The sequence below is a fragment of the Mustela nivalis genome (genome assembly GCF_964662115.1).
Source record: "Mustela nivalis genome assembly, chromosome: 5".
Lineage (NCBI taxonomy): Eukaryota > Metazoa > Chordata > Mammalia > Carnivora > Mustelidae > Mustela > Mustela nivalis.
This window is the reverse complement of record NC_139024.1, coordinates 55,049,855-55,073,627: the sequence shown is the minus strand read 5'-3', so window position 1 is coordinate 55,073,627 and position 23,773 is coordinate 55,049,855. Positions and strand designations below refer to the sequence as shown.

General features: G+C 34.3%; 1 protein-coding gene across 6 annotated transcripts in view; it reads left to right on the top strand.

The window, feature by feature from the left end:
* Positions 1–23,773, top strand: part of STXBP5 (syntaxin binding protein 5) — a 175,984-nt gene that overhangs the window by 11,584 nt on the left and 140,627 nt on the right. For all 6 annotated transcript variants that reach the window (XM_082730336.1, XM_082730334.1, XM_082730332.1 and 3 more), the window contains exons 3-4: positions 10,102–10,183; positions 14,035–14,135. In XM_082730336.1, coding sequence (XP_082586462.1) covers positions 10,102–10,183; positions 14,035–14,135 — 183 coding nt within the window. The remainder of the gene's footprint in view (positions 1–10,101; positions 10,184–14,034; positions 14,136–23,773) is intronic.

The window sequence follows — 23,773 nt, the reverse complement described above, 5'->3', positions numbered from 1 at the left end:
AAAGAACTTAGCCATTAAGCATCTGAGAATGGATGCTTGGATAAAAGACTGTTTTTACCTGATATGTCAGAATGCACATTGTTTCTTGTTTCTCTAACCCAGACCACTCTGTATGCCTGTATTTCTTGTAGAGTGAGCAAGTGATTCATTTCAAAGTATATTTATGTATCAAAAGCTATCCTAAATAATTGCCTGTGATAATAAATATAATTCACTTTGACTCCTTTTGAGAAAATCCTAACTCCAAAACAAGAAATAGTAAGGATGAATATTTTTTCAACAACTCTAATTTGTTTACCAATAATAAAAAATTCTTACCAAAAATAATAGTAGAAGAGGTAACTACAGGCCTATTTCAATTCAGTGAATACTATGAGTTAGTCTGGATATGGTAGTTACTTGTTTGTTTTGATATTTCTTTCATTCACATGAAAAGGAAGCAGTTCACTGAAATAATTTTTCAAATACCATTGGAAGTTTATTGTAAGTAGTTATGTTGCATTAAGGAAGGTTTTAATGTTGATCTATGTATCTTTCATAGTTATTTTTAACATTTTTATTACATTTTTACTGCAGAAATAGTACACATTATAGTTTTGCTTAAATAGCAGACTAGCAGAATGTTAAAATTGTGAGTCAGCAGTAAAATTATGTCCACCCTTATCATCATGAAGATGTAGTTAACTTCATTTATTAAAATATTAATTTTTAAAATAGACTATTTTTTGAGCAGTATTTGGGCTCAGCAGAAGGTACAGAGATTTCCCAAATTTCCCTCTCTGTGCTCAGCATACCTCCTCCATTACCAACATCCTCCACCAGAGTGGGACATTTGTTATAACTGAATAACCAACACAGACACGTTATCATCCAAAGTCCGTGGTTTATATTAAAGCTCACTCTTAGTGTTATGCATACTATGGGTTTTGGCAAATATATGACATGTATGCACCATACAGTATCATACAGTATAGTTTCATTGCCTAAAATCCTCTGTGTTCCACCTATTCATCTCTTCTTGCCCTGCAGTCCCCAACTCCTGGTAACTAATTATCTTCTTATTGTCTCTAGAATTTTGCCTTTTCCAGAATGTTCCTGTAGTTGGAATCATACAGTTTGTAGCCCTTTCACATCCTAACTTCTGCTCTGTGTCTTTTCATGGCTGATAGTTCATTTTTTTCAATGCTGAATAATATTTCATTGCCTGGATGGCTATAGTTTGGTTATCCCTTCACCTATTGAAGGGCAGATTGGTTCCTTGCAAGTTTTGACAATTATGAATGAAGCAGCTACAAAAGTCCCTAAAAGTCCCTTTTAGCTTCTTTGGGTAAATACCAACAAGTGCAGTTACTAGATTGTATGTATGATAAGACTATGTTTGGTTTTATAAGAAACTACCAGACTGTCATCCAGAGTAGCCGTACCATTTTGCATTCACATCAGCAGTGAACAGGAGTTCTCTTGATCTCCATTTTTATCAGCATTTGATATTGTCAGTTCTGGATATTGGCTATTTTGTTAAGTTTGTAGCAGTAACTCCTTGTTTTAGTTTGCATTTCTCTGGTGACATACAGCAACTTTTCATATGCTTGTTTGCTATTTGTATGTCTTTGGTGAGGTGTCTGTTAATGTCTTTGGCCCATTTTTTAGTTGGGTCGTTCATTTTCTTCTTGTTGAGTTTTAAGAATTCTTTGTATATTTTGGATATCAGTCTTCTAAAATATTTTCTCCAAGTCTATGCCTGTGTTCTCATTCTCTTGACCTTGTGTTTTACAGAGCACAAGGCTTTAATTTTAAAGAAGTCCAGCTTATCAAATTTTTTTTTCCCCCAGGGATTGTGCTTTTGGTGTTGTACTTAAAAAGTCATTGTCATACCCAGGGTCATCTAAGTTTTCTTCTATGTTATCTTCTAGTTTTATAGTTTTGCATTTCACATTTATGTCTGCGATTAATTTTGAGTTAATTTTTTGTGAATAGTGCAAGGTTTGTATCTAGATTCATTTTTGGTGGTAAGGTGTGAGGGGAGGAGAAGCATTCTGTTTGATTAGGTCTTAGTCTTTTAGTGAGCCAGAGCTTCTGAACTGTGAAACTCTCAAGTGATTCTTAGTCACCACCAGCCCCCTCCCCAGGTAAGTTAGGATGGCTAGAGTGGATTGGAGTTGGGTATTTCCCTTCCGCCTCATCAGTTCAGCTCTGATAAACCCCCAGCTGGTTAGGCTCCCATTAGTTTCTCCTGAAGGAAGGTCTTGTTAAGAACAGAATGCTCCAGTGTATTTTAAAGTCATTGCTTTTCTTCACCCATTGCTGGAAGCAGGAGGGGATTTTTCTCAGATATTTGCAGTGGGAACCTGGTGTTGCTCTTAGAGGCAAAACTCACTAAAGTGTTAAGGATTCCCCACTCTCCGTTCATGACTGGGACCCCTTTGAGTCTTCAACCTCTGTGGTGGTCACACTGATCAGGTGGAGGAGGCAGGTGAAGCAATCTCAGATGAGAAAGCTGCAGCCACACATAGGTTGTCTTATTTATCACATATCATATGAAATATTTCCATTTTTTTGAGTCGGGTAAATGTATGAAGTACTGCATCTTTTTTTTTGTTGACTGTTACTTATATCTTATAATGTGAAATAACAGAAATGAAATTTCTCAGCTGCTCAATGATTGTTGTTTATGTTTACACTAAATGGTGGAGTTGGTCTGATGCTAAAGCTCTTCTTCATTTTTAGAGTGCTTTCATCACTATTCTTTGACCACATTATGGTGGTCTTTAGATTTTAACTTTGTTATTGAAAGTAATCACATTATGATTAAGTTTCTTCAAGACGTAAGCCATTAAAAATAAAAATCCACTGAGCTTTTATTTAGGGTATTAAGCCGGTTGAGAGTAGCAGCACCTTGAAGCCTTAGTAGAGATGTGAATTACTCTGCTCGCTAAAAGTGTAAGAATGCACTAAAATAAATGGTAACAAGTTAGTGGAAATCATCAGGTTTATGATGGATAATTTTAATCAGGGAGGAACAGTTTACCCTTCAAAGTCGTTCTTGGTTTTCTAGCAGAATATATGTTCAATGAAAGTTCCTTTTACACAATATTATGTAATTAAATGTATGATACTGTAGGATAATTTATTAGTCACTTACGAGTTCATGAAAAGTTCAGTTATCTGTATTCTCATCTTTAAACTTTGCAGAATATAAATATATTTTTAGAAACTGCACAGCATATCAAAGTTCTCCACTTGCTTTCCATTTTATATGTATTCCAGTCTTACATTCCTAATTTGGAAAATTGATGTGTCACTTCTGTATAGGTTGGAATAATGGCAGTACTTTCTTTGCCCTTTTTTTCGTTGACAGGAATTGATGAACAGATTCTCTGAGAATATATATGATCCTTAAAAATCTTAATAATTTATTAAATATATACTGTCTTGATATTATCTCATTCTTCATAAAAGGAGAGGTTGCCAAAATATGCATGCAATACACAGTGGTAGTGAGAGTAGTGAAAACTTGCCTAGAAGCTGTACTCTCAGAATTCACCACTGGCAGGGGTCCCCTTGCCTGCTTCCTTGACTATTTTTTTATGCTACTTTGCTGACAGGATGGTAGAAATCCAGGGGCAGGATAAACAGAGGAACTGTTGCTGTGATTGTAATACCAGCCTAACAAGTGATTGGAAGGTAAAAGGAATAGGCTGACTTATAGATTCATGGAATTTTAAAAGCTTTTGAAGGGTTTTATCTGTTGTGTATCATCTATTAAATACTTCCTGTGTTTAAATCTTGAATGAAATAAAAATATTTAAAAATTGAATGCAAGACAGAAGGAAATAAGGAGCTTAATTGCAAAAATACTAAACTGTAATGTGATTTTTTTTTAACATCATCTTATGCTGCATTTCAATTAAGTTGCTAAATAGTTAAATTCATTGCTTGTGACAGATATTTTTAATCATAGATAAAAGGGATTTTTAAAACTTTACTTAAGAATACAATGTTTAATTTGTTTCATTAATAATTGCAGTCATTTTCGGCCTTAAATTCTGTCTTTTGTTTTTCCTTATTTGTATTATCATTCATCAGTCATACAAGCTGATTCTCCTTTTTTTTTTTTAATAACAGTTTTACTGAGGTACTTTTCAATACCATAAAATTTACCCTTTTAAAGTGTATGGTTCAGGGCTTTTCATTATATCCATTGAGTGATGTAATCATCGGCATTCTGAGCTTCTGAATATTTTCTTTACCCCGGTAAAAAAAACCCCATACCTGTTTCACCCTTTGCATCCAGTCTTTCACAACCACTTATTTACTTTCTATTTCTATGGATTCATCTACAGTGGGCATTTCATATATAAATGGAGTTATTTAATATGTAGACTTTTATGATTGGCTCCTTTAGTTAGCATGGTGTCCGTAAGATTTATCTATACTTTTAGTGGTTCTTTTCTTTTTATGGTTGAATAGTTCGTTGTATAAATACACTGCATATTATTTATACAATAGTTACTGGACATTCGGGTTTTCTTCTTTTTTGGCTAGTAGGAATAATGCTGTGAACATTTGTGTGGAAGTTTTGTGTGTATGTATATTTTAATTTCTCTTGTTTATATTCCTCAGAGTAGAATTGCTGAGTCATATGGTTACTCTGTTTTTAACATAGAGGAATTGCCAATTATTTTCCAAAGTGGTTGTACTACTTTATAGTTCTACCAGCTAATTGAGAGTTTTTAACTAGCTGAGTGGCCTTGGGCAAATTATTTAGCCTTATTGTACCTCAGTTTCCTCTTTGATAAACAACAGAGCCTACAGAAGAGGTACTCTTGTAAGCTAATATATGTATGGTACTTGCCATGTATTAAGTGTTTAATAAATCTTAACTACTGTGACAATAATGACGTACTTAAAGGCTTCCTAATTCCTCCTTTCTTCCTCGTTTTCCAAAAACAAAACAAAAACCCCGTTTATACAGGGTTGAATTTAATGATACAATATTAAAAAGGGCTTGACTGGTCTTGGTCCTTGCTTCTCCTTATCTGTCCCACATGTCTCTTCCTGATTATTCTTAAGTAATTGCTAGTTTCATCATATTATTTTTTTCCTTAAATATTTCTGTCTTCACTGTTGCTTACTTAAAGGATGTCTAAACTCAAAAGATTTGCATTCAGAGACTTTGCTCTCAGCCTGTTTTAGGCTTGTCTTCTGCTGCTCTTCTTTGGGCATTATGATGGTGTTTTTCTGGATAAGAGCCCTAAGTAGCTGTGCAGAAGGTATGTGGCCTGTGTTATGGGCCATATAAATTAACTGGTTTATATCAGAGACCAAGTTGACTAGTAGGATTAGGTAGGTAACCTAGCTCTTGATGGGCAAGCAGTAAAAAGAAAAAAAATGGGGACTAAAAGTATCTATGATAGCAAGATAGCACTATTTTTAAGATTTTATTTATTTATTTGACAGAGATCATAAGTAGTCAGACAGGCAGAGAGAGAGGAGGAAGCAGGCTCCCTGCTGAGCAGAGAGCCCCATGCCCAGCTTGATCCCAGGACCCTGAGCTGAAGGCAGAGGCTTTAACCCCCAGCCACCCAGGCGCCCCAGATAACACTATTTTTAGAAGACTACATTAGTGTTAGAATTAAAAGGTAAAATATGTTGACACCAAGAAATACTCAATGGAGCCTTACAATTTGGCTTTGTTTTACAGTTGACTCATGCATATATAAAGGAGCAGGCATCATAATAATCAATATTTCTTTAACAAATATCTTTGTAGAATTGTTCAGTATATAACCTTTTCTTCTGGGTTTTCTTCATTTTGTACATAGCTGCAACAGGAATAATTTATAAAGCAGAACTTTGTTACAGTGTTTGTCTATTGTCTAATAAAACTGTTACCTCTTTAATAACAATATTAGGAAGAACCATATATGCAAGAAGCAATAATGATTAGAAAAATATGAGAAGATATGAATATTTGCACCTATGACATGTTTGTTTAGTGCTCTAATATAGTCAAAGTTGTTTTCTTACATTATGGTATGTCTACTATAAGGTATCTTTAGTTCTTGTTAAAGTAATGAATATACTAGTTAAATAGTGATAATGGGTGGGTACCATTTGGGGAGTACACTATCAATAGTTTTAGTTCTCACCACAGCTCTGCAAGCTAAACTAGTATCTGTACTTTATAGACAAGAAAGTAGAGAGGTGTAATAATTCTGCTCAGGTCACAGAAGTTCTGGTGGAGCTGGCATATGAACTGACTTGAAAAGGAGATGTCTTAATTCTCAACTGTGCCTCAGTAATTTCTGTGGCGCATCTACAAAACAACAAAACAGGATACCTACCCAGGCTGCTTCTCAGGCAATTTGGGATTAGTGAATTTGCAGTAGAGCTGGAAATCTGATACACTGCCAGGAATGAGAAATACTTGCTCTGGAATTTGTATTCTTTCAAACTAATATCTTTTGATTATATATTTATATATACATATATATTTATAATATATAACATATATACTTTATATATGTATATAAATATATACTTATATATTTATATATTTAAGGAACTTCAACTCCTTAAAATTTAATTTTAAACTTTTTGTTATTATGAAATAATGACTTAACGAGTTTTCCCCCTAATCCATACAGTTTTTATAGTATTCAGAATCCTTCAAGGCTGGCTGCAGCATAGTACTACCTTATCCAAAAGAAAAGGGAGGATCATTAGTAATCTTGAGAAAAATCATTTCTTTGAGCCTCAGGATTATCATTTGTAAAATATGGATAACTACCTCTCAGACTTCCCTTGAGGATTAAGTACAATTATGTTTTTTAAGACATGGAGCCTGAAAGTTAGTACATAGTAAGTGGTTCTTTTTTATATCAAGGAAGTGTATTTATCATCTTAGGTATAAGTAAAGTGGCTATATTAATGTCATAGGAAAGTATAGTTTTGTCTAGAGTAGTTCCATGTGTAGATAAAAATAAACCATTCTTGACCTCCATGTAACTGACTTCCTGGATTTACAGACATTTTGCAGTCTCTATGAATAAACTATTGATTGATGCCCACAGCATACTTAAGTTTTGAGACCAGGGACGCCTGGATGGCTCAGTTGCTTGAGCATCTGCCTTCGACTCTGGTCATGATCCCAGAATCCTTGGATCGAGTCCTGCATTGGGCTCCTTGTTCTGCGGGGAGTCCACTTCTCCCTCTGCCTGCTGTTTGCCCTGCTGGGTGCTCGCTTGCTCTCGCTCTCTCTCTCTGACAAATAAATAAATACACAAATCTTTAAAAAAAAAAGTTTTGAGACTTGTGGGCCCAAATTAGTAGATCGATTTGCTTATAAAATTTTTACTTAACCAGTAATCAGTTTTATGTATTCCCACATCTGTTTGTGCCTGTCATATTTGATACTATAATCTAGTAATTAGTCTAATCTAAGAATATAGAACGTGAATACAAAATAGAGGGGTTTTTAAAAATACAGGATTAATACTTTGGGAAGACTTCATGAAGTCAGTTACTTAAAATTTTTATGATATGTGGATACCAGTAAATGATTCAGAAAAGAAATCGTAATATTGTATGTGAATGCTTCATTTAGAATGCTTTGCCAATTATCTATAAAGTTTCATTTAAAAAATTAAACAAGTTGGGTGGTTCAGTTGGTTAAGTAGCTGCCTTTGGTTTCGGTCCTGATCTCAGAGGCCTGGGATCAAGTCCCACATCAGCATTCCCTGCTCAGCAGCGTCTACTTCTCCCTCTTCCTTTGCCCTTCCCCCCTGCTTATGTGCTCACATGCTCTCAAAATCTTTAAAAAATAAAAATAAATAAAAAATTAAACTATAAATCTTATACCTGGAAAGTTATGGTTACTTTTATTTATTTATTTTTAAAGATTTATTTATTTTAGAGAGCAGACACAACATGGACATGCATGTGGTGGGAGGGGCAAAGGGAAGGAATCCTCAAGCCGACTCCTCACTGAGTGCATCTGTTGTGGGGTTGGATCCCATGACCCATGAGGTCAGGACTTGTGCCGAAACCAAGAGTCATACACTGAACCAACTGAGCCACCCAGGAGCACCATGGCTATGTTTTAAGAAAAATAATTCTGGATCTAGTTAATAGATCCATACTTAAAGAAGATAATATCACAAGATGAGCAAAATTATGTATGATTTCTGAAAAAAATAAGGTAAGTGGAATTTATATGATTATTCATAATAACACACATTTTTTATTAGTTTTACTGATCTGGTTAGTTGAGAAGTTTTGCTCCATGTAAAATGAGAATTATAGAATATGCTAATTGGTCCCAGAAAGAATAATTTAGCTGGAGAGATTAGAATTGGACTCCCTTTCCTAGCTAAAAAGGCATCCTGACAAAAGAAATGGATGAAAATAGATGTAGGTATTTCTTTGGCCAGTCAGATGTGATTTGGCATTACCAAGTGCCAGTAGTAACAATTTGAAATCTAGCTTCCTTTAGATGCATTTGGGTAATTGGTATAAAACTAGGACTACTAATACTGATGACGCTGATGATAAAAGTTTGAGATGTTTACAGAGTGGGTACTCTAGGCTAAACATGCACGATTTGTCTATTTATGAAATCATGGAAGAATTAGTTGCTGGTAATAAAATGAAAAAAGTCATGGAAAAGAAACAATCACCTAGAAAAACTTTTAGAAATCAGAAGGTAAAAGTATATAGAAAATAGAGATTTAACTTTGGTGTGATTATTTTTTCTTAAGAAGAACCTTAGGACATGTATTAAAAGAATATAGAAATAGTCTATATACCTCAATATGAGTTTTTATAAAGAAGGCTATAATTTCATTAAAGCCAATCACATTTTAGTTTTAGATTTAGCTTTTTATTTTCTATTAATATTTATTAACTAGTGAAAAGTAGATTAGTATTGCACCATGTTAAAATAGCTACTTTCTTATTTCTAGTTTATGAAGATAAAAGCATGTAAGAATGCCTGGCATTTAATAAGTGGTTTAAGTGTTTGGGTTTTTGTTTGTTTTGTTCTTTATTTGGCATTCTTTATTATTAAGAGTACAGACTCTGGAGCCAGAATGGTTATTCAAATCTCATCTCTGGGGGCACCTGGGTGGCTCAGTCATTAAGCTTCTGCCTTTGGTTCAGGTCCTGATCTTAGGGTCCCTGCTCTGCAGGAAGCCTGCTTCTCCCTCTCCCACTCCCCCTGCTTGTGTTCCCTCTCTCGCTGTGTCTCTGTCAAATAACTATTTAAAAATCTTAAAAAATACTCACAAAAAAAAAAATCTTATTCTGTTGCTTTCTAGTTGTGTGACTTACAAGTTGCTTGATTTCTCTGTGCTTCAGTCTCCTTATCTGTTTATAGGGGAGAAATTATATATTCTTCATAAATTATGGGAATTAAATAAATTAATATATATAACATGTTTAATATAATGCCTGACACAGAGAATGTTGTATGTTTACTGTTAACACATGCAAATTTATATCAATTTGCATATTTTGAATTCAGGTCTATTATAAAAGATTGGTACATACATTAGTAATACAACATCATCATGCTATAATTACTAACATAGTTATATAGTTTTTCATTATATTAACTTACACTCTTGAAAAATAATACCATAGGAATAAAAATGCTAGTAAAAAGATTGGTTCTGAAAACATTATTCTAAAATGACATGTCTCTGCTTTTCAGATTAGTTTGCTGCCTTGGGCAGAATTGGGTGCTCTGCAGACCAATTACCTTTTCTCTTTTTATTTTAAGTGAGAGAAGAAAACTTGGGCCAAAGTGTATTAAACCTATTTTATGTTCTGTATATTGCTTTTTTTGATAGTTCTTTTATTTTGTAGGAAGAGTGGTTATTATTTTTTTTAGACTTGTAATCTCTGAGACTTCTGATTATCAGCAGAAGCTAGTTGATCAGATTGATGTGTAATAAATGTAATTCTGAATCTTAATCTCAATAAATAGCTGGTATTGAATATCAGGTCATTGGAATATTTACTAGTCTGTTATGTAATTTAACAGTTGCTATAAAAAGCCCACACATACTGTAGACTCCTTAATGAAATTGATGACAGCTTTGGTCGTCCAGGAGTAGAATGTTATTGCCAGCATGACAGTGGAGCTGCAGTAATCCAACTTCAGTTCCTGATTAACGAGGTTAGTGAATTGCTTTAATTTGTCCTGTTTGTGTATGAAAGAGAGTCACATTTGGTCTTTCAGATTTTTTGCATGCATTCGTATTTAAATATTTGAACAAAAGTTAATTTCTTATAGGTCAGAGCTAATAGTTTATTGTAAGGCATCATCACGGGAAGTTACATAAATAATGCAAGATGTTTTGAGATGTTGCAAATAGAATGGTGTAAGGTAAATCTTGGTGCAAGGTGCTGCATACCAATTTTATTTCTTGGATACTGAAAATTATGTAACACTAAAATCTATATTGAAATTTTTTTAGAGATTGAGTTTATTATAAATAACAAAATATACTTCTCTAATGACTTGTTTGAAATACAACCAGGAAACAAAAATCCATTTAAAAAAATAACAAAACTTGTTATTGTCCAGAATTCTTGTTGTGTTGCTTACTGGTTGAAGTAACTGATGATTTCTTTGGTTTTGATAGAGTATAAAGTTAGGAAGGAGCTCAGAAAACAAATACTATTTTATCAGCGGAGTAAATAATGTGAGCGGGTTTTTAAAAAGTTTGAGCATTTTCAGTGACCCGGAGCAAGAGAGTATAATGCTAAGCGAAATAAGTCAGTCAGAGAAGGACGAATACCATGTGATTTCAGTCTTGTGGTATTTAAGAAACAAGCAAAGGGAAAAAAAAGAGAGGCAAACCAGGAAACAGAGTCATAACTATAGAGAACAATCTGATGGTTATTAGAGGGGAGGTGAGAGAATAGGTTAAATAGGTGATAGGGATTAAGGAGCGCACTTGCAATGAGTACAGGGCGTTGTATGGAATTGCTGAATCACTGTATTGTACGCCTGAAATTAATATAACAGTCTATATTAGAGATTGAGTTTATTATAAATAATAATGTATAATTATTATTATAAATTAATTGTTTATTATTATAAATTAATTATAAATATAATTAGAATTTTAAAAAAGGAAAATAAAAAGTTAAACAATTTAAAATATGAGCAGCTCTGAGAATAGATGTTTACTATATGCAGTGACGAGGACGAAAGGCTGGTCATTAGAAGAAAGAAATTACCTCAGAAAAGGCTCTGCTATCTTTAGTTGTGGTGATAGTCTGTGCACGTTTTTTTTTGCCCTCAGGTCCTTAGAAGGAACAAATTCTTAAACATATGTGAGAGGAAAAAAGTCAACATTCAATACCTCTGAACTTTTGTAAAATGTTTTTATCAAAAGATTAGCATATTATTAGATTATTATTATGGTTAGTGTACTATCATTATTATTATATTATGTAGGTTTTTTAGGGTCAGAAGTTTTTTTTTCCTTCTTAATTTTATTTATTTATTTGACACAGAGAGAGATCACAAGTAGGCAGAGAGGCAGGCAGAGAGAGGGGGGAAGCAGGCTCCCTGCTGAGCAGAGAGCCCGATGCTATGCGGGACTTGATCCCAGGACACTGAGATCATGACCTGAGCCGAAGGCAGAGGCTTAACCCACTGAGCCACCCAGGTGCCCCAGAAGTGTTTTTTTGTTTGTTTGTTTGTTTGTTTTTTAAACTGCAGAATTCTGTGTAGAACTGTATAATAGGCATTGTAAAATGTTAAAATTCAAATGAAATCATAATATAGAAAGTCATTGAGCCCATTTATAAGGACTCAAGATTATTTTTCCTACTTAAAAACAAAGTTTTGTTATGAAATAATTTTACTGGCAATTAGGTTCAAAATAGAGAGGTTTTGCATGTACTTCCTCTAGGTTCCCTAGTAGTAACAGTATATATAATAATAGTATAGTATCAACCGGGAAAACAACATCCATATACTACCATTAGTTAGACTACAGACTTTATTTAGATCTTATCACCATGAACTCCTGTGTCCGTGTGGGTGTGTGGTTTTGTGCATTTTTATGATACATACAGATTTGTGTAATGACTGCCATGAACAAGGCACAGATCAATTTATCATCATAAAGAAATTCCTTAAGGTTCCCACTTTGTAACTGCCCCCCCCCAGTCCCTAATCCCTGGCAACCACTAACCTATTCTCCATCTTTATACTTGTGTTAAGATTATTTCTTATAGCTGTACATGAACTAGTGTAAATAACATTGCAAATTGATTACCTGTACAAGTTTTAGAAATCTTAAGTAATTTGTGTTGTCATTCACGGAGGTTTCTTTTCAATAAGATTCTCATTCACGGAGGTTTCTTTTCAATAAGATTCAACATTGAGTTCTTGGATATGACTGTTTTTATTTTACATGTTTGAATGTTACATTTTGAGTACTTTAAAATGATGTTGCTGTTTTAAAAAATGCTCAGCAAAATAGAAATATTGGGGATGCTACAGAAATCTGACAATTGGGAATAGCTATTTGCTTTTACATTTAGTGGACCACTTGTAGGTAAAGGAGCCACCATAGGAGGTGGTCAACTGTTATTGCCATTTTGGCTCTACATCTCTTCTTCCTTGAGATTTCAAGATGGCATGCATAACTTGAGAAAGTTGTCTGTGGTGGAAATAAGAGTGAAGAGTACAAATCTTTGATAATCTGAATCTTTAAGTTTCTCTGCTTCAAAATGATATCGATAAGAGGTTATTTTCTGGTGAAAGCATATGGACTTTATTTCTGCTGATAGTCATTTTGTAGCAGTAGGAATAACGCCATAGAGTAACCCTCATAGAATTTTGAGAGTGGAAAGGACTTGGAGAGATCATTTAATGTAAATTTTCAGAGCTATTTTAATCCTCTTTGATAAATGAGAAACTTAGTTTAAAGGAAGGAGATTTTAAAATTTCTCATAATAACCCAAATGAGTTAGAACAGCAAATCCTTTTTTGAAAATAACATAAATTTTTCATGTTGCATTATTTTATTTTATTTTCTCAGTATAAATGAAAAGAATCTGACTTCTCTGAGGAAATACACATACATGTCTTAATAAATCAACTTTAGTCTAGAGATTCTTAATCCTGGTCACCTCTGAAGATTTTTACAAATATACCTATGTAGCTACTTGCTCTGAAAATTCTGGTTTGTGAGGTCAGGGGTAAGATTGAGCCTCCTGTGTGATTCTCATATAGGGCCAGAGATTCTTCTCCATACTGAATAGTATTTAGTAGTATCAGATGTTCGCTGATTGTTCAATCCTTTGGATATTGAAGTTGTAGTGTGCTGAATGCTACCTTTATTTTCTGTATCATTCTAGTAGAAGTATTATGACCTAGGTGTAGTACATTATGAAGAATTTTTCTTAAGCCAGATAAAATGGGAAAGTTACTTCTTTTTTTTTTGGTCAAGAAGATGTACAATACTGACCAAGTAACTTATAGTCTGATCTCTAATTTTACATAGCTATCAACCATAATATCCAGCTGGACCCTAGTATATTTGTAGTTTGTAAGATACTAGATTGTACTTTAAATTGAAGAAGTGAAAACATTTTTAAAATTTTTTTTATTTTTTAAATTACTTTTCAGTGTACTAGAATTCATTGTTTATGCACCACACCCAGTGTTCCATGCAATATGTGCCCTCCATAATACCCACCACCAGGCTGACCGAACTTCCCGCCCCCCTGCCCCTTCAAAACCCTCAGACTGATTTTCAGAGTCCATAGTCTCTCATAGTCTCTCCCCCTCCAATTTCCCTCAACATTTTTAACATATACATATAACACACTGTATTACATCTGCTGTTTAGAATTTGAGTGAGACAGATGTTTCTCAAAACAATCTATTGGCTGAAAGTTTTGAAATTTGGGAAGGTTTTTTTTTTTTTTTGGCAGCTCTTTAGTAGCTTTAATGTTTTTAAGATGTATTCTATGTAAAATATATTATACTTTATTTTTAAGGGAGCTCTTGTGAGTGCCTTGGCTGATGACACCTTACATTTATGGAATTTACGTCAAAAGAGACCTGCCATACTACATTCACTTAAATTTTGCAGAGAAAGGTAAGAATTCTCTGTTATCCTATGTACAAGGTATTTGCTATTCCATTTTGAAATACTTTCTTTGAATTTTATTCTTACTTATTTTTTTGTGAAAGGCTTTATGTACAATCTGAAAAATAATTCAAGAACTTCAAAGGATATATAATAAAAAGCAAGATTCCTTCCTTTCCAGAACCATTTTCCTCTCCAGAGACAACCACATAATACTTTCTGCATATAGTCAGAAATATTTCTAGGTAGCACTCCTTTTTTTGCATAAAAGGGAAGCCATTACATATTTTTCCTATAATTTGTGTTCACGCAACAATATATTTGATAGATTGTTTCATATTGGCACAAGCCAGTTTTCCATAGTTATTTTCATAAACACATGATATTCTATTACATGGAAGTACCATAGTTTAGTCTTCGTCAATGGATATTTATATCATTTTTGGTCCGCTGTTAATTTTGTTCTATTGTGAAAGATAGTATGGTACATATATGTCTTCATTTATACAAGTATATCTCTGAGATGAATTTGTAGAAGTAGAAAAGTTGGTCACAGAAATCTCTTACATGAATTGTGAGTTTTGTGTTTTGATTGAAAGACCTTTTTTTCTTTTTTAATTCAGTATAATTAACATAGTGTTGCATTAGTTTTAGGTGTACAATATAGTCGTTCAGCAATTCTGTGTATTAATAAGTGTTCGTTGTGATAAGTGTACTTTTAATCCTCTTCACCTGTTTTTTTACTCATTCTTCCATCTACTCCCCTCTGATAACCAGGAGTTTGTTCTCTAGAGTTAAGAGTGGGTTTTTTTGGTCTTTTTTTCACTTTTCCTTTTTTTTTTTTTAATTTGACATATAAGTGAAATCTTATGGCATTTATCTTTCTCTGACATATTTCTCTTAACATTGTACTTTCTAGATCCATCCATGTTGTTGCAACTGGCAAGATTTTATTCTTTTTTATGTCTGAGTAATAGTCCATTGTATATTGGAAAGACCTTTTTCACCCTAGTTTTATTAAACATTCTCCCATATTTTCTTACAGTGCTCTTAAATTTGCATTTTTTATGCTTTATCTGTAATTCATACGGAACTTACTTTGGCATGAAATATGAGCAAGAAATATAGCCCCTGCCCTATTGCTTTTGGAATCTCTATTTTTATATATATATGAACATTTACATATATGTGTGTATATATGTACTCAAAGCATGAACAGATGTGAGTATATATGTATATGTGCCAAAGTTAAGAAATCTGGGTCTGTGTAGCATCTAAATGTAGTGGGGTCAGTGTCTTTAGGCCCTATCTTCTGTGAAAGTAAGACATCAGACTGCCCAAAGCATATCCAAGGATCAGACCATTCCTCCTGTGATACATGTTAATCTGTTCAGGTGATAGAAATAGATCAGTTTGTAAGTCTGGGTTTTTGCCCACAGTGGCCCTCCAAAATAGGCAGGCTAAAAAGTCTGCTGAGAACATAGCAGTTCAGACATTTTTTTTTTTTTTATTGTTATGTTGTCACCATAAAATACATCATTAGTTTTGATGGAGTATTCCAAGATTCATTGTTTATGTACAATACCCAGTGCTCCATGCAATATGTGCCCTCCTTAATACCCACCACCAGGCTCACCCATCCTCCTTCCTCATCTCTAAAACCCCCAGTTTGTTTCTGGGAGTCCACAGTCTTTCGTAGTTTGTCTCCCCTTTTAATTTCCCCCAATTCACTTTCCCTTTCCTTTTCCTAATGTCTTCCATGTTACTTCTTATGTTCCACAAGTAAATGAAACTTATGATAATTGACTTTCTCTGCTTGATTTACTTCACTCAGCATAATCTCCTCCAGTTCCACCCATGTTGATACAAAAGTTGGGTATTCATCCTTTCTGATGGAGGCATAATATTCTATTGTGTATATGGACCACATCTTCTTTTTTTTTTTTAAAGATTTTATTTTTTTATTTGACAGAGAGAGAGAGGTCACAAGTAGGCAGAGAGGCAGGCAGATAGAGAGAGAAGGGGAAGCAGGCTCCCTGCCAAGCAGAGAGCCTGATGCGGGCTTCAATCCCAGGACTCTGGGATCATGACCTGAGCCGAAAGCAGAGGCTTAACCCACTGAGCCACCCAGGCACCCAGTGGATCACATGTTCTATATCCATTCATCTGTTGAAGGGCATCTCGGCTCTTTTCACAGTTCAGCTATTGTAGACATTGCTGCTATGAACATTGGGGTACATATGGCCTTTCTTTTTCTTTAGGGTAAATGTCGGGTCAGGGGGTAGCTATTACTCCATTTCATTTTTGTGCTATTTGGATTTTTACTTCTGAAACTAGGAAAGGTAGGAAAAATACAAAAATTTATAAGTAGCTATTTCATTACATTTTGAACAATTGTTAAATAATTAAACTTAATTTTAATCATAATATTATTTTTATAAGTAAATTTTCTTAGTAGTGTAGAAATATATAAATAGAAACTATATGTAGTGATTTAAGTTGTATTTTTTCATAATGTGGATTTTTTTTCTAGTTTTGACTTAAAAATTGTGCTAAAATACATAGAATATGAAAATTTTCTATTCCAACTGTTTATAAGAGTATAGTTCGGTACTATATAATATGGATATTTTGGTAGAATTTCACCTTTATGGTATTTAAGGAAAAAAACATGGAAATTGGAAGTCTCATATCTTGATTTAACTATATGAAATTGGGCATGTTACTTCACTGTTTTGTGTGTTTGGTTTTGTAATTTGTGGAAAATGTTCCTCTGTGATATATGTAATCTTTATCATTTCTTTATGTTGAAACAGCTTCCTCTTATCCCCATTTATTCTATAGGTGATTATCGAACACTTAACTTTGTTCTAGCTTAATGCTAGCTGCTGAGCATGCATTTGTAAAGAAGACAGACTTGGACCTTACCCTTAGGGTCTTGGTCAAAGTTTAGGTAAGCTTAGCTTCCCAGATGCCCAATAATATGACATTTCTTCATACTAAATAAATCTGTATCACAATTTCCATAGAATTAATTTGAGTTGGGGGATAACATAAACTTATAAATTTCCTCATTGGTTAGCAGCCAGGTTGTATAATTGTCAAGTTTAGTTCTTACTATAATTGATTATTTAGCTTGAGATACAATTTTCTCTATATTGAAAAGCAATGTACTATACTACCATAGTGGTTAAGCTTTCAGGCTCTGGACCTAATTGCCTATGTTAAATCTTAATGAATAGCGCCATCTCCTACTAACTATATCAGTTTTGTTATCTGTAAAATGGATAATAATTATCTTATGAAAACCCTAAGGTTCATGTTATAAAGTTAATATGTATAAAATAAATAATACATAGAAAGCACTTAAAATAGTTCCTTAGAAATCACCTGTATAGTTTTTGTTTTTTAAAGGTATTGGGGGGGTGGCTGGGTGGATCAGTCATTAAACGTCTGCCTTCAGCTCAGCTCATGATCCCAGTTCCTGGGATTGAGTCCCATATCTGGCTCCCTGCTCCACAGGAAGCCTTCTTCTTCCTCTCCTACTCCCCTTGCTTGTGTTCCCTCTCTCACTGTGTCTCTCTGTCAAATAAATAAATAAAATCTTTAGGGTGCCTGTGTGTCTCAGTCATGAGCCTTTGGCTCAGGTCATGATCCCAGAGTTCTGGGATTGACCCCGCATTGGGCTCCCTGTTTGGCAGGAAGCTTGCTTCTCCCTCTTCCACTTCACCTGCTTGTGTTACTTCTCTCTCTCTGTCTTTCTCTATAAAAAAAAGAAATAAGACATCTTAGAAAGAATAAAAAAGAAAAAAAGAAAATCTTAAAAAAAAAATAAAACTATTGGATTTACTAAAAGTAATAATTTGTAATTTGAGGTATCTGCATTAGCTATACCAGAGATTTTACTTAGGCAGTCTGTATAGAAACAACTAATTGACATTGGAAAATCATTAGAAGCAATGATATTGGCTCTTCATGGCTTTATACACGAAGGAGAGGTTTTTTGGCTTTGGTGGAAAATGAGAATTTGACAAGTAAAATTCTGTATGGCAGGTTTTTATTGTTTGTTTGTTTTATTTTCTTAATCAGAGTATGTTCCATTTAGCTTGGTGGTTTTTTTTTTTTTTCTTTAAAGAAAGTTTAACTGGGAGGAATTGATGGCTTTGTAAGCAATTACAACTATCTGCTAGTCTTTTTTTCATCACCATTGTTACCATGATCAGGATTCTCAGCCATGTTAAGTTTTTGCATAACAGTTCTTAAATAAAAATATATGGAGCATTTTAAGAGTAAGGACTAAATTGTATATCTGGGCTTTCCTTTTTAGAACCTATTATTGTCTAATATATCTCTAATTGTATAATTCTTTGTTGTTCATAATATACTTTCACATAAATGTTATTTAGTCTCTGGGGTCAAGAAAAGTTTCTCTAAGTGAAATTTCAAAGAGTAGAGTTTTTCTATATAAATATGTTAGACACTGAATAGCTGAGTCTTTAATATTGATATTAGTACATGTCTTTTAAGATATTTTTATTTTATTCTAACACATTTGTATCTGTTCATTTGATGTTCATTTAATGATATTGGTTTAGAGAATAAAGTAAGCGTGCATGCATTCTAAACTAATGGTTAGGAGAATATAATATCATATGGAATATATTAATAAGCAGAAAGTTCCTCCTAACAATTATCAATGTCCAAAGTCCTTAAGAAAAAAACTATTTGACAAATGGAATGATGTGTTTAGATACCATGACTGTAGTAGAAAATTTGGTGCTTGTAAGGTACTTCAGGGAGTGACTGCTACTGTAGCATCAGATTTTCTTTCTTTTTTTTTTTTTAATTTTTTAATATAGAGAGAACATGCCAGTGTGCAGGAATGGGTTGGGGGGAGAGGGAGAGGGAGGAGGAGAGAAGTAGACCCCTCCGACATCAACCACTGAGCGCAGAGCTGGATGCTGTGGGGCTTGTTCTTATGACTCTGAAATTAGGACCTGAGCCAAAACCTAGAGTTTGAGGCTTAACCATCCGAGCTACCCAGGCGCCCCACGTCCGATTTTCTTAGTAGCAAAAGTAAATTATTGTAGAAATAAAAACGAATTTATACCATTATAATCTTATTAAACTATTACCTAAATATTTTTTTTTTTTTGCATACTTTGCATACTTATGAGGTTTATAATTTGCTTGGTATGCACATGAACCGGGCATAGCTTTAAAAGAATATTTGGCTAGATACCAGCCCCCAAAAGTCTATACAGGTCTTCCAAAGATTTTGAATTAATTCACTGCACATATTTAACAAGAAAAAAAATTAATCATAATATTGGAACAACTTAGAGACCTAGTATTACAGTTTTTGTGGTAATTACATCATATCAGCAAAATATTTTTCTTTAAAAGCAGCTTAATGAAAGTGTACAAGCATTAGAAATGAGGGTGATTTCGTGTTAGGAAATTCAGGACTAGAACACAGAAATGGAATGGAACACAGGCTGTTAGGCAGCCTGACAGAGGGATATACTATTTTGCATCTAATTCTAATCCATGAAGAGAGTTATTTTGGAATTCTGTGGATGTGATGAGTCACCTTGCTAGTTTTTAGGGAAACAAGTCCTGAGACAAAATTTAAAAAGAAAGAAGAAAACCGCTGTTCAGAGGGAAGATGATTGTAATTTGGTGACCTTGAGACTGTAAAAGGAAAGATGGTTAGGAAGTGTTTGGATAACTTCCTAGAATAAAATTACCTATAATAACAAATAAATTCTGACAAGGAAATTGGGAGAGATATCCAAAGAGACTGATCAAGTTTCACAAGGTCCTTATAATGTTATTCAGGTATAAAAATATTGGGGCACCTGGGTGGCTCAGTCATTAAGCGTCTGTCTGCCTTTGGCTCAGGTCATGATCCCAGAATTCTGGGGTCTGGAGCCCGCATCGGGCTCCCTGCTGAGCAGGGAGCCTGCTTCTCCCTCTCCTACTATTCTGCTTGTGTTCCTTCTTTGGCGGTCTTTCTCTGTCAAATAAATAAATAAAATCTTGCAAAAAAAGGTTATATGGAAGGAGAGGGATACATAATCAAAGGTGAATATAAGAATAATTGATCTCTCCTAATAGGCACAATGACCTAAAGCATGTGAAAAATAATGAATTCAGAATAATGAATGAATAGAGTTTATTCAGTATGGTATATTAATGGTAGGTAGAGTTAGGGTATATATTATTCATCCAACTATATAATGTAATAGTGGCTCAGACAAATTGTGTCTTAGCTAAAAAAAGGTTGGCTTCTATAACATTATTCATTGACCTAGGAGGAATATAGAGTGGGAGCAGTTCTTTAAATCTAGAAATGAAAAAAAAAAATTTTTTTTAGAAGATAAATTACATTCAGTTCACCAAACATTAGGTGCTTTCTATGTGCCAGGGATTATGCTAGGTATTTAGGATAACAAAGATGAATAAAATGCTTGAATAGCTTACATCAGAGGCCCAGACATTAAATAACTATTACACAATATGGGCCAATGTCATTTTAGAAGGTTAAGTTAAAAACCCATAATAGAATAACTAATCCAATCCTTCAATTTTTTTTTTTTAATATACTGACTTCTTTTAAAGGAAGACAGACATCAGTCATGAGGAAAATGCAAACTGATACTACAACCAGATATCACTACACATCTATCAGAATGGCTAAAATACTGTCTTGGATGTGACACAGTTGGAACTTCCCCTAGTCTGCTAGTGGGAGTATTGTTAGTCAATTTAGAAAATTTTTTTGTGGTATTCACATAATCCATGACCCAACAGTTCCGTTCCTTGAACATACATATATGGTAGGCAGAATTTTAAGATGCATCCCAAGATTTCTGCTCCCTGTGTCTGCACACCATCACACAAACACTAATCTAGGTGAAGGCATTTTGTAGATGTAATTGAGGTCCCAATTAATTGACCTTAGGATAGGGTGATTATTCTCAGTAAACTTAATTGAAGCAAGTGACAATAGACTCTTCCTGGCAGAGGTTCAGAACCTGAGAGGGATATTCAGTACAAGGGATATTGGGTCCTACAACCACATGGGACTGATTTCTACTAGCGACATGGAAAAGCTTCAGAGCTGATTCTTCCCAGAACCTCCAGAAAGGGACACAGGAATGCATCCTGGCTAATGTTTGTATTTCAGCCTTGTGAGACTGAATAGAGGCTCTGAGTCATACAGTGCCTGGACTTCTGACCTATAGAAACAAAGAATAAATGTTTTTGGTTTTTGTTTTAGTTTTTTGGGTGGTAATTTGTTAAAACATAAATAAATAAATACAAAAAAAAAAAAAAACCCTAATACAGATTTTGGTACCTAGAAGTGAGATGCTACCATATCAAATATCTGAAAATATGGAAGTTGCTTTGGAACTGGTCAGTGAATAGATGTTGAAAAATTTGAGGAATGTGATAGATATGTCTAAATTTTTGGGGGTAAGTTGTGGAGCTCTAGATTTGGAGACTGCTGCCATTGAGAACTTAGAAGTGGGGAACGTGTTTTTGGAAATGAAGTGGGTCCTTTTTATATAATGGTGGGAAGCATAACAAAATTATCTCTTGCATAATGTGTATGTGATTAATTTAGATATTTAGTTGAGGAGATTACCAAGGAAAGAGATGGAGGAGCCACCTGATTTTTTTCTTGCTGCTTTATAATAAAATGCAAGAGGAAAGAAAGAAATTGAGGGAAGAATTATTAAGGGAACCAGGACTTGATGATTTAGGAAATGCCTACACTGGTCCAGCTGGTAAAAAGATTGTTTCTCAGTGTGGCTTAGAGAAAACCTTGAAGGTGTGGTTGAACAGCTTTTTACTAAAAATCTCCTGAAGACAAGGGTCAAAGTATTCAGTTACACAAAGGACTCTTAACAGATTGTGGGTATGCTTCAAAGATTTTTTTTTTTTAAAGATTTTATTTATTTATTTGTTAGAGAGATCACAAGCAGGCAGAGAGAGAGGGGGAAGCAGGTTTCCCACCGAGCAGAGAGCCCAATGTGGGGCTTGATCCACCGAAGACAGAGGCCTAACCCACTGAGCCACCCAGGCATCCCTTCACAGATCTTTTCAATCAAAACAAAGAACCTTTTGAATGCTTTAAGATGCACAGTTTGCAAAAATTATGTAGCAGAATATTGCCAGCATGGCCTGAAAGACAATACGAAAAGAAAGGAGGCTGCTGCCAGTAGCAGGTGATAAAGGCTCCAGGCAAGTGCTTTCTTGGATGAAAAACACAGAGGGTGGAGCTAAGAGCTACAGAGGATTATTTCCAGACTTAGAAACCTAATTAAGAAAAATTCAACATTTGCCCTAGATTTCAAAACTGTTAAGGACCAGTGACTCCTTTTTACCTTCCACTTTTCCCCATTTTGAACAGGAGTTTCTATAATTGTTACCCTCTGTTTGTCCTACCATTGAATGCTGGGAGTCTTGGAGGCAAACTGTCTCTTTAGTTTCCTAGATCCACAGATGGAGTGCAATTATGCCCAAGAACTATGCTTAATGGGTTACAGTCAAGACTCATCTACAACAAATTTAGATGAGATTTGGGATGTTTGAGTTGATGATATTTTAATGAGATCTTGCACTTGGTATTGTAATTGGTTCAGACTTTAGAGATGTTGGGGTCAGGTGAATGTATTTTGCATTTGGGAGGGATGTGACTCTTCAGAGGCTTATGGGCAGACTATTAGAGGCAGGATCCTAAGATAGTCCCCAAGGTGTTGCCCCCTGGTATACACACACCTTCTAATTATTCAATCAGTTCTAATCAAGGTGCTGATGTGACGGGGTTTTGCAGATGTAATTGAGATCCCAAATCATTTGACCTTCACACATAGAATATATATTAATTGGTTTTAGGTTTGGATTACCTGACTTAAAATGGCAGCAAATGCATGGATTTACCCTGGTTGGTTTGGCTCACCTCTGGAACTCAGTTTGGTTTAAGTGTCTCCTAAAGTGTATGGGTATCTTGAGGAAGGTATGAGCTCTAATGAACATCTGAATAATGTTAGAAAGAAGTGGACTGTGGAATGGATGTTAGGTAGGTAAACAACTGTCCACTGTATTTCACTGCCTTCAAAATGAAGTTGATACTCTTAAATACTTAGCATTCCCTTAAAGGTCTTATAAGGTCTATGACTCTACTTATTACCATAATTCATTTCACTATGCTTCTCCGTCTTTTTATGCATTATAATCTAGTCACCTTGACTTTACCTTTTTTTTTTTTTTTTTCCTTTTTAAAGAATGATCTTCTCTCCTCCCTGTTTGTGTGAGCTGATCTCCCTGCTTCGAACACACTTACTATTCTTGTTCATGGTTAACTTGTGTTTGTCATTTCATTTAGTTTTTTCTGTAAGTTCCTTAGTCTGGGTTCTGTGCCTCTTTTGTATTACACCATAGTATCATGGTCTTTCCCTAAAATAGCACAATAGCACATACTGTTCTTACTGTAATTGTCTTGGTTCTGTGATTGTTTTAGAGATTAGAACATAAACCGTGTGTGTGTGTGTGTGTGTGTGTGTATATATATATATATATGTACATATATATAATATTCTATATATAAAAATATATAAATTTTATATATATATATT